This window comes from Saimiri boliviensis, chromosome 16 (genome assembly GCF_048565385.1).
Source record: "Saimiri boliviensis isolate mSaiBol1 chromosome 16, mSaiBol1.pri, whole genome shotgun sequence".
NCBI classification, from domain to species: Eukaryota; Metazoa; Chordata; class Mammalia; order Primates; family Cebidae; genus Saimiri; species Saimiri boliviensis.
This window is the reverse complement of record NC_133464.1, coordinates 75,802,284-75,814,485: the sequence shown is the minus strand read 5'-3', so window position 1 is coordinate 75,814,485 and position 12,202 is coordinate 75,802,284. Positions and strand designations below refer to the sequence as shown.

The 12,202-nt window shown below is 46.9% G+C and overlaps 1 protein-coding gene across 8 annotated transcripts in view; it reads right to left on the bottom strand.

Annotated features, from left to right (window-relative positions):
* Window positions 1-3,073: 3,073 nt before the first annotated feature.
* The window catches only part of STARD13 (StAR related lipid transfer domain containing 13), a 540,046-nt gene continuing 530,917 nt past the window's right edge, over window positions 3,074-12,202 (bottom strand). For all 8 annotated transcript variants that reach the window (XM_074387852.1, XM_074387853.1, XM_074387854.1 and 5 more), the window contains 2 exons: window positions 6,584-6,760; window positions 3,074-5,616 (listed from right to left, as the gene is read on the bottom strand). In XM_074387852.1, the coding sequence (XP_074243953.1) occupies window positions 5,499-5,616; window positions 6,584-6,760 (295 nt within the window). In that variant the 3' untranslated portion in view covers window positions 3,074-5,498. The remainder of the gene's footprint in view (window positions 5,617-6,583; window positions 6,761-12,202) is intronic.

Below are 12,202 nucleotides of genomic sequence, written 5' to 3'. Positions count from 1 at the left end.
CACTGATGGGTTTTGGCTTTTTATCCAATTTGCCAGTCTGTGTCTTTTGATTGGGGCATTTAGTCCATTGACATTTAGGGATAGTATTGTTATGTGTGAATTTGATACTGTCATTTTGATGCTACCTGGCTGTTTTGTTGGTTAGTTGATGCAGATTCTTGATTGTGTTGATGCTTTTTTACCATTTGGTGTGTTTTTGGAGTGGCTGGTACTGGTTGTTCCTTTATATGTGTAGAGCCTCTTTCAGGAGTTCTTGTAGAGCAGGTTTGGTGGTGATGAAATCTCTGAGTGCTTGCTTGTTCACAAAGGATTTTATTTTTCCTTCACTTATGAAGCTGAGTTTGGCTGGATAGGAGATTCTGGGTTGAAAGTTCTTTTCTTTAAGGATGTTGAATATTGGCCCCCAATCTCTTGTGGCTTGTAGGGTTTCTGCTGAGAGATCTGCTGTGAGTCTAATGGGCTTCCCTTTGTGGGTAACCCGACCTTTCTCTCTGGCTGCCCTTAGCATTTTCTCTTTCGTTTCAACCCTGGTGAATCTGACGATTATGTGCCTTGGGGTTGCTCTTCTTGAGGAATATTTTTGTGGTGTTCTCTGTATTTCCTGGATTTGAATATTGGTCTGCCTTGCTAGGTTGGGGAAGTTTTCCTGGATAATATCCTGAAGAGTATTTTCCAGCTTAGATTCATTCTCTTCATCACATTCAGGTACACCTATCAGACGTAGATTAGGTCTTTTCACATAGTCCCACATTTCTTGAAGATTTTGTTCATTCCTTTTTGTGCTTTTTTCTCTGTTCTTGCCTTCTCTTTTTATTTCATTTAGTTGATCTTCGACCTCTGATATCCTTTCTTCTGCTTGGTCAATTCGGCTGTTGAAGCTTGTGCATGCTTCACGAAGTTCTCGTGTTGCATTTTTCAGCTCCATCAATTCATTTATACTCCTCTCTATGCTGTCCATTCTCGTCAGCAGTTCGTCCAATCTTTTTTCAAGGTTCCTATTTTCTTTGCGTTGGGTTAGAACATGTTCTTTTAGCTCATTGTAGTTTCTTACTACCCACCTTCTGAAGTCTGATTCTGTCATTTCATCACCCTCCTTCTCCATCCGGTCTGGTTCCCTTGCTGGTGAGGAGTTGTGATCCCTTTTAGGAGGAGAGGTGTTCTGGTTTCGGGAGTTTTCATCCTTTTTGCTCTGGGTTCTTCCCATTTTTGTGAGTTTATCCACCTGTTGTCTGTCTCTGTCCCAGGGAGTTGGAGCTTTATGAGTTTCCGTTGCACTACTGCCTTTTTTGATTTTTCTTTCATATCGGACCAGCCCAGCTAGCAGCACGCCTAGCCACTGCCTGCCCGCAGGGGCTTTGCTGAGCTGCTGTGGGCTCCGCCCAGCTGCCCTGAGCTCTTCCCTGTAGTCCTTTTTATATGGGCGTAGTTAGAACTGTCTGGGCAATGGTGGCCCCGCCTCTGTTATGGCGGACTCTCTCTGTTGTGGCAGGTTGCCTCGGCAACGGCGGGTTGCCTCGGCAACGGCAGCCTGCCTCCGTAGCGGTGGAGAGTCTCAGTAATGGCGGAAGCCCCTCCCCCACGGAGCCGGACCGTCCCGGTTCAGCTGTGCTTGGTTTGAAGGGCTCAACCCAGAGGGTTTCCAATTACTGTTTTTGTTTTCGTTGTTGTTGGGGGTGGAGGGGTGGGACCAACCGAGCCTGATCACCTGGCTCCCTGACTCAGAGTCTTTTCTTTTAAGTTGAACGACCCCGCGTTCAGGTCGCTTGTTGAAAAGGCGCCGGGATCTCCCGTGCTGCGACTCACGGAGTCGGCTCGAACCGCGGCGCCGGCTCCTGGCGGATTTTTTGCCTAGGAATCTCCTGGCCTGGCTCGCTATTTCAGATGAATGGGCTATTCTGCCGTCTCAAGGCTCTGCTCGCCAGCTAAGAGGGCTCCCGGACCAGTGGCTTTTGTACGGAGAACCGCAGCAACAGGGAGTGGTCACAGCAGCCGCGCGGGCGGAATCAGCCCCGCGGGGGCCAAAACAGCCGCACCGGCTGGGACTGCGACGCTGGCGACCCCTCTGCCTGGGTATCTCCTGGTCTGTGGGCAATAAGAGTTCGTCTGGAAATGCGGCGTCCACTCACCCTCTGCACTTTCACTGGGAGCTGAAGTCCTGAGCTCTTCTTAGGCGGCCATCTTCCCAGCATTCCCCCAATTTTTTCCTTTTAAAAATTATTTTTAGTTGACAAATAATATTTGCAATTGTATATATTTGTGGGGTACATAATTGTATGTGTTGACACATAAATAGTAATGAGATAAAGGTAATTAGCAGGAATCATGTTTGAATTCATATGATCCATACTCTCAGGACATCTGTAGCCTGTGGTTGCTAGAATGACCATCACATTCTTTTCTTTCATGTAGAAGAGAAAAAGTGCTATTGAATTCCTCCTTTGCCTACTATGAAAGCAAAACTTTCAAGTAACAGGGCAAGGTGTACATGAGATGAGCAGAGAGCAGAGTTGGGACAATTTTGTAGGGCCATTTGGTCTTCTGGGCTTCTGTGGCTTTGGAAACCTGTGCCTGAGAATGTCTGACAGCCCCTGCTTTCTTAAGGGTTATCTCTGCTGATATTTAGAAGTGAAGCCCAGAGTTCAAGGGTAGAAGGGAAGAGAGTCGAGTTGTTTATGGCAACTTTTCATGGTCTAGTAATGCAGCTGTAAGTCCCTTCATCAAATCTTGATTTCTTGTCTACTTAACCAAAATAAAATGTAGCTAAAGAGTTTACTAAATCTCTGACAAAAAAATGTGAGTATGTTTTTATAAATTCCAGATTTAAGGACAATTAAATTTAAGAAAACTCCCCCCACCCATCACTTTAATTCCTTAGACCCAGATTAAGGCACCCAGCCTGACAGTGAATGTCTATTGACAACATCCTTGTATTTGAAGACAGAATTGACTATAGATGGTACCAGGAAGTCAAGGTCATGGACAGCTATCTTGAGAGAAATCTTCCTCATGAAGCAAGTTTTCCATTTAAAGATGAAGCATGAAAATCAACAGCTATTTTATAGAAAATAGGAAATATTTAATATATATAAATTTATTTGCCCTGGCAATTATTTATTTACAATTGATGATTGATGCCAACAATTGAGGTAAAAATATACATGAGGTATAAATATAATATTTAAATGCAATATCATACTTTATTTCCATTGGCAAGATAACAATGAGTAAAATACTGTGGTATTTGACAAATAAGCTCGATGCATTGTTTTTACGCCTTTCTTTCCCTTTTCCTTTTTTTAAAAAGATGCACTGTGTTGTTACACAGCAGTGGTGTGATTACTTTGTGCACAAAAACAAAAAAGGTAATTTGAAGAGAGAGAGAGTCAGAAATACAATCGCATTTGTTTTTATTCTGTTTTAGGGATCTTCTAGTTCTTTGTTTCTGAGTGTGGTTTTAGGCCAGCAGCATAGGCATCCCTGAGACTCCTTACAAATGCAGAATCTCAGGCCCGCCCAGACTATCTGGAGCAGAGGCTGCAGTTTCACTAGATCCCCAGGCAATTCATGTGCATGTGAAAGGTGGACAAGCACCTCTCTGGGTGATCCAAAGCCACTCATTCCCGTGTGCTTATTATGTTTTCCAAACACGTTGGATCCTGTCTCTGGAGCAGGACCAGTGTTTAGCTAGATTAAACTTCCCTAGAGATTGTCTTAATGCATATAAAATAATCTGGCATACATGGCTACATTTAAGATGTTATGGCAGAAGTGGCTTTGTTTTGCTCACAAAGCATTGCCCAAATGGCAAATTACGGATTTGCTGTTACCTTCTTCAGATGATATGGGAATAAAAAATTCCTAGGTCATCATTCAAACTATGATTTTCCTTGCACCATACCAAACTCATAGAAAGCGTTTTTATTCCTCTCAATAAAATAATAGCACATTGCTAACAGAAACATTATATAAATGCATATGATACAAAAAACCTAAAACTCATTTGCTTTTCTTTTCTTCCTCCAACACAAGTTGCTAAGTCATATCAATCTCTATTATAAATGACCAAAGAAAATCTCTCTCCCTGAAATCAAACACACAATAAGTTATCTTTCTCTCCAGAGCTGCTGAATTACAATAAGAAACACATTAGATCCATTAGCAGGTGGCTAAGGGGAGTCAATGTGCTTAGTCTGTACAATAATAAATAAGGTTGGGTCAAATGCATAGGTAGCTTGGACTGGCTAGTGAAGAAACAGAGAAGAATTAATAAACCCGATTATACTTTCTAAAACTAATCAAAGAATATAGTTTTGGTCTTATGTTAGTTAAAAACCCTGTCTTTCAGATTGCAAAAGTTTAATGAATTACATTTTAAGAGCATCCTACACATAGCAAAATATGAATTCCCTGAAACTGTAATGATCTAGGATTTGAACGGAATGGCCATCATCTCCCTTCGTGTTGTGGTGTCCAGAGTTGAATTCAGTGCAATAAGAAAATACCAATTAACTGTGACCAAATAGGCCACTGGTCAAATAGAACGACAACTTAACAACATTATGAAATGAATGTATAAAAGCTTGAGATAACACAGGGGCTCCCTTTGGCTGTGAATAAGTAAAGGCTATGGTATTCATCTTGACTTGGGGTCTGTAGTGGTGGGCGTGGGAGTGGGAGGTATTGCTTCTGTTTCCGTCATTCTCACTGACTCCAGTGGTCCATAGCTCACTGAAATTGCATCTCATTGGGCCAAGTGGCAACTCCTCATCTAGCCTTAAATTTGGTAATGACTTCTCACCCCCTGCTTTGCTTTGAGGAGGAGTATTCTTTCCCTGCTTTATCCCAGAACTCCACTCTCAGTTTTTGAATAACAGAAACAAAGCATCAACACGTAAGTCCCCTTTAATGTCATTTTCCTTTGGTTAGCTAATCTTTGGTTAGGCGTCAGGGCATGTTCACACCTTGGTGTTAGCAGCAGGTTCCGCACAGCTTACAGGACAGTAGAGAGATGGGGCCCAGTGCCACTTGGAAAGAACTATGTGAGGAAGGGACTCACTGAGTCAGACACCATCCTTTTCAAAACACACAATTCTATATAAAATTGGTATTTTACATATGTACAGTAAAGATGGAGATATACACACATATGTACATATGCTATACATACATTTATTTACAGTTAAGTATACGCTTCTTAGAAGCCTTTAAATAGCAAATTAGGCAATGCACAAGGAAGAATCCATTTAATTTTAAGCAACATAGATAAGTGTTCTCACTTTAAAATTATATTAGTAGGGATGTAGCCATCTCCAGGAAGGCTAGGAAAGTTCTTGGAAATTCTTGCATCTCCAGCATTCCAGCTTCTTAACGTTTCCATTTTTAGGCATTAACCACATCCGTCAGTTCCTCTTTCTCTTGCTTTCTCACGTGCACACTCTCTACCATACGTGTTACTTTAGTTTCCTCTTCCCTGAGTTGGATGTCACACTGGGGAAAACTCAGATTTTAGTTTCTGGGCCCTCAGCAATGAGGGGCCGGAAAGAGTTTCTAATCCTGGCAACTTCTGCTGCACACAGATGTCCAAAGCCTTTGCTGTACCATTCTGGGGAGTGACCTCTGTGGGGAAAGAAATCAGAAAGGGAGTGGGAAAGTTATTTTTCCAAATCACAGCAATTAGTCGTGGTGGACAGGGCTGCCCTTGGGCCCCGATGACCAGTGCATCTGCAGACAACTCGGGCTGCCACCTCCAGGGGCTCAGGAACTTATTATGTCATCAGGGGCCTTGAACACGTCCTGGCTGCCAAGTATTCATGCTGTCTTTTCAGTACTCATCAGGTGCTTTAAAATGATACCAACACCTCAGGGTAAAGTGAAAAGATTCAGATGAAATCCAGAATTTACTGTGAAAATTCCGTTATGCCTATCCAGACCAAGAACTGGGTTTAGCATCATGAATGCCTTGAGGGGATTGGATTTAAGTTAATTTCTTCTCAAAGAACTATCAGAGGGAGCAGCATAAGGGGACAGGCATAAAAGAAACACACGGTCAGGGGCGGTGGCTCATGTCTGTAGTCCTAGCACTTAGGGAGGCCAAGGCAGGCGGATCACTTGAGGCCAGGAGTTTGAGACCAGCCCGACCAACACGGCAAGGCTCTGTCTCTTCAAAAACACAAAAATTAGCTGAGTATGATGGTGGGAACCTGTAGTCTCAGCTACTGGGGAGGCTGAGGAGGAAGGATCACTTGAGCCCGGGAGGAGGAGGTTGCAGTGAGCCCTCATGGCACCACTACACTCCAGCCTGGGCGACAGAATGAGACCCTATCTCAAAAAGAAACATAAGAGAAGAAAGCTCTGATTTACTGAGTATCTCCATGTGTCAGGCTCTGTTACTGGTGTGTGATTCATGGGAGAAAAAGAAGTATCAGCGGGCATAAAACAGAAAATAAAGAAAGGCAAAGGGCTGCAGGAGAAGTGTCAGAATTTCAGCAAAGGGGGAAAGACAGAGGGGAGAAAACAATGAAATAAGAAACCAAATCAGGGTGACATCCCTGCTGGATGTGCCACTGGGGGAGCTGGCACTTACTTCAGGTCTATCCTGCAGATGTGAGTCAGTCTCGACTTGCCGGAGCCACACGGTTCTATCAAGTACTGTGAGTCCATCACCACCGCTCGCACGCCACCCAGGAGATGGGCTTCCTCATGCTCCACAGAGAGGGACACCAGGGTACACGTTCCTTTGGGCAAATCAGTCTTCCAGGTCCTTTAGCAAAACAATCCACAGATCAGAGTCATTCATGACTGAGGGAGGAAGAAAAACCTGAACACAGAGCTAAGGTTTGTACTGATGTTTTCCTGCCAACAACCTGGGCTCAGATTCCAATGCTAGTCTCTTGGATTAAGTGATAGTTTTCATGAGCTTGTGTCAAGTTTATACGGAGGATTTCAAAGCAAGGATTTCAGCTCTGGTACTTTGAGGCCAGACATGGTCTTGCAACTTTCCCATCTGCATTCGGAAGCCCCAGCCCTGCTCGGCTACAGAGGCTCCTGCCTATTCTCGAAGAGGTGGTTTTTACAGTTTAGGAATTAGAACTCATTGATTCGATTCATTCAGCAGACATCAATTAAGCACAGAGACATGCCAGGCTCTGAGAAGCCACCAAGGACATAAAGATATACACAGCCCAGGAGGAAAAACGGACAACTCTAAGCAGAATGCTAAAAGCACTGGAGCAAGCACACTGACAAGGCTATGCACGGAGAGCTCTGGGATTACATGGAGCGGGGCTGCAGGAGGAACACGGAGAAGGCGTCCTGGGAGACGTGAACTGGTACACTTAGCTTGAAGGAAACGAAACATATGTGGGCCTGCTTATTGTCCTCAAATATGTGAGCGGCTCTTGAGTGGGAGAAAAAAATGAATAGAGTTGATTTGGCTCCACAAGGCAGAGATAGGAAGGCGTATTTCTGTGCAGGAGAGAAGCACTGTCTAACAACGTGCACTGTTCACAGAAGAAATGGGCTGCCCTGGGAGGCAGTGAGTTCCCTGTTCCTTGAGCTATTCAAGCAGGTTGTGGATGGGAGTCAGGAGCTGTGCCAACATCTGTGTACCTCTAACTTCCCTTTCTACCCTAGAGATCTATAATAATAGATTGTATTATTAGAATTCCTGGCTGAGTGCAGTGGCTCATGCCTGTAATCCCAGCACTTTGGGAGGCTGAGGCGGGCAGATCGCAAGACCATCCTGGCTAACATGGTGAAACCCCTTCTCTACTAAAAATACAAAAATAATTAGCCGGGTGTGGTGGCATGCACTGTAATCCCAGCTACTTGGGAGGCTGAGGCAGGAGAATCGCTTGAACCCGGGAGGCAGAGGTTGCAGTGAACTGAGACTGTGTCATTGCACTCCAGCCTGGGCCACAAAGTGAGACTCCATTAAAAAAAAAAAAAAAGAATTATTATTATTTACTCCACAAATTGTATTCCCTTACTAAGTCATCTCCTCCATGACTTCACCCTGTCCTTCCACACCAGGAAGAGAAATGATGATACATGTGTGACAAGAACTTGGGCATAAGCACACCCCACACAAATGCTCAGCAACTTCCACGCTGTGACCACTCTTTTCATGAACGATGACGTGATAAATCGTGAAGACTGAAAGCTGTAGTGATTTGCATGGATAAATGGGAAAATCTACAGCAACTCTCAGCGGAAGCTTCCAAAGAGCTAGCTAGCAATGGGTGTGACATGAGAGACAAAGGTGGCGATCCTGAAAAGTGACCAGCCTCATGTATGCTAGCCTAGATGGGAAGATGCTCTGAAGACATGCTGCATGTCAGCCTCATGCCTCCTCACCACACCTGTCACTTTCTACCTCCTTGTATCCAACACATAAGGAATTCCTGTTGGCAGGAACCAGATCTGGTTCATTGCTAACTCGTGGAGGGCTGCAACTCTTCTCCTTCGGGGCCTCAAGGCCTCACGGTCCACCCCCACTTCTTCAAGTCTTGAATCAAAATTAGTACAGTGAGACCACCCCTGCCCATTCTATTTAAAATTCCATCCCTTCCTATCTCCCTATCTTATTCCTCCCAGGATAAGTAAGCCCATCTCCCTCTCTTACTTTTTATGAACTTTCTCTTCCCAGTGAAATATAAACCCCAAGAGAGCAGGAGAATGGTTTGCTGCATTCACTTGTCATACCCAGAGCCTATTACAGTGCCTGGCATGTGGCCGTGATGGAACGCAGCACTAACACATAGCAGGCTGGTGTGGTTGCCGGATGGATGGAAGGAGGGAGGTTCCACACACAGATTCAGGCCCTCAGCCTCCTCTGGAGGGAGTGGGGAGGCACGCTACGGCGTGAGCCCATCCCTACGGCCGCCATCCTGCAACAACTCTTCAACTTGCCGCTTGTGCAGTGAAAGCCTGAAGTTTAATTCCACCAGATGACTAATGTCCTAATAACTTTGCTAATATGCCACCCTTATAAACTGTCTGCATTCTCCACCAGGACCTCAAGGAAGCAGAGATAAATACATATATTTAGGGGATAGTCACCTTTCAAAGTCAAGGTTCCAAGGGCCAATTCTAAAGTCATAAAGAGCTCATGTGAAAAGTAACCTTTAGCTTGCCATCAAAACTGGTTTCATAAAGGAAGTGTTTTAAATATGCATTTGGGAGTTTCACAATAGGTTCCTTTTACATTGCTGATCTGTGACATGAGACGGGGTTTGCCAAGATTTTTCCATAAAAAAAGATATATTGATCTAATTACCTTTTATTCAGGTTCTTTAGTACCCTCGATTTCTGTTCTTGTAGACGCAATACTGCATTTCTACTGTGTAAACTTTCTATCATTGGTTGAGCATCCCCTTCCAGACCCCGAGAGCAGGTGTCTGAAACTCAACCCTTACATCAATCAGAAGCAATATTTCCTTGGCAGACACGGAATCAGCAAGTGTTTCTGGATCTCCAGGGCAGTGCCGAGGTTTCTGAGCGTGGTAACTGTCTGGTAGAGGACCCTTGGATCCCCTCTTGCTCCCACCCAGGCCCCGGCCACGTGGAAAATACCTAACCTCACCACGTGGATATCCTTTGTCTCACACTGCCCAGCGTCCTAGCCCCAAGCACAAACGACCCTAGGTAACTCAGCAACTTTCTGCCCAGCAACCCATCAGACCAATCACCGACCACCTTATCAGCCCTTCGCTGACTTCCCGCCTGATGGTCAAACTGACCAATCACCATCTGTCGCATCAGCTCCTTCACTCCCCGGTTCCCCCACCTCTATAAAAATCACGGAACAAAGAAAACCGGCGCGAGACTGCTGACCCTCCCCTGCTGTACGGGTCCAGTCAGTCCACCCGGGGATTTTTCCAATAAAGCCTGAACATCCTACTCATTCGGCTCCATCTGGCTCAATTGGTTTAATTCCTGGGGTCTCAGCAAACAAGTGGTCCAGGCAGGCCGGACAAGTGGTGCCGAAACCCGGGAGGTGTGGAGGGGACGGCCGGACAGGCCAGGCCGCGGCCTCCCTCTTGCCTCTCATGTCCGCCTGCCCCCGCCTGATCCGATCAACTGACGCAGGACTCCGGACAAGGTAAGATTTTTGCCTGCCTTGTCCCTCTTCTCCAGTGGCTGCGGTGATTACCTTTCCGGTGCTCCCGGACTCCCTGCCCTAGACTCGGCCGAGCCGGGGTAGTCCTCCGCCTGGCTCCTGGAGCCATCCTCCGAGGCTAGCAGACAGACGGGGACGCCTCTCTGACTGTTAACCTCACCACTCCGGAAATCTGTCCGGAGATCCGTAGGGTCTGCAACGAGAAGGGGACGCCCTCCCCTTGCTTCCTCCCTATCCCTCACCGGCAGGATCGTCACCCGGCCATGGGGAACACGGAGCCTAAAGTGGACCCAAACACCCCTTTAGGGTGTTTACTTCTAAACTTCTCTAGACTGGGATATAAACAAACCTTGCGCAAGAAAAAACTCATTTTCTTGTCCCAGGTTGCTTGGCCCCAATATAAACTTGATAACCAGTCTCATTGGCCTCCGACTGGCACTTTCGATTCCAATGTGCTCCGGGATCTAGACAATTTCTGTCGCCAAAACAACAAAGATGGCGAGGTCCCCTATGTTCAGGCTTTTTGGGATCTCCGTTCCCGTCCCGATCTTTGCTCCTCCTGTTCTACCCGCCAAATCCTTCTAGCCCGTGCCCCTTGTAAGCCTTCCTCTACTGCTTCACCTCCTCCTTATTCCTCACCAGAGGAATTGCCTGAACATCTGTCCCCTCCCGCCAACCTTGGCTATCAGTCGCCGCCAGCCGCTCGCTCCTCCCCCACCCCCTCTGCACCGCCTGCTTCAGAGGCCTCACCTCCCCTCACCTCCCCGGTGGCGGCCCATACCCGCTCTCATCAATCCACTCTCCTAGCCCCTCTCCGAGAAGTAGCGGGCTCAAAGAGCCTAGTTCAAGTTCATGTCCCCTTCTCTCTCCAAGATCTATCACAAATCGAGCGGCGACTCGGTTCGTTCTCAGCAAATCCCTCTACATATATTAAGGAATTTCAATACCTCACTCAAGCATACAGCCTCACTTAGCATGATATCCGCGTCATCTGCACCTCTACCCTCACGGCTGAAGAACATGAGCGTATCCTTGCTGCAGCCAGATACCAGGCAGACAAGGACCACGCGGTAAATAACCAAATCCCTTTAGGTCCCGAAGTATTTCCAAATGAAGACCCTCAGTAGGACTATCAGGCTAGCCGTAGGTCTGACATCCCCCGAAGGGATCGCATGCTTCGGTACCTTCTCAGGGGCATGGATGTTGTCTCCAACAAAGTTGTCAACTATGACAAACTGCGGGAAATTACTCAACTTCCCGATGAAAACCCTGCTCTTTTCCTTACCCGCCTGCAAGAAGCGTTAGTCCATTACACCCAGCTAGACCCCGCCTCCCAAAATGGGGCCACTGTCCTGGCTTCCCACTTTATCTCCCAATCAGCCCCTGATATCCGAAAAAAAAAAACTAAAAAGGTGGAGGATGGTCTGGAAACCCCTATACAGGACCTGGTGAAAATGGCCTTTAAAGTATTTAACGCAAGGGAAGACGCAGCCGAGGCTGCCCGCCAAGCCCGAATGAAACAGAAGGTCACTTTACAAACCCAGGCTTTAGTAGCGGCCCTGCGGCCGGCAGGAAACCGGGGCCCACAAAATACTGCTCGCACCCCTCCAGGTGCTTGTTTTAAATGTGGGAAGGAAGGACACTGGTCCAAGGCCTGTCCCCAACCTCGTCCACCCACCAAGCCCTGCCCCATCTGTCAACTCACGGGACACTTGAAGTCGGACTGCCCCAGTGCATCCAAGGCCTCGGCCGCCCCAGCAGAGGCACTGGACCACGCAAGGCAACTCTGGATGATCCGGTCCCCGACCTGGACGCACGGGGGTCGGATCCTTCCGGAGGTTTCTGTCCCGAGTTGCTGGGGCTCTTAGACGACTAGAGAGGCCCTGGCTCCCCAACCCCGGTTACCCTTGCCGAGCCCAGGGTTGTGTTCAAGGTAGCGGGTAAAAGTGTCTCCTTCTTAGTCGACATGGGGGCTACCTACTCTGTGCTTCCCTCCTACTCAGGACAAACTCTTCCTTCCCAGGTCTCTGTTGTGGGAATTGACGGGTCTCCATCCACACCGCGCAAAACCCCTCCACTCAC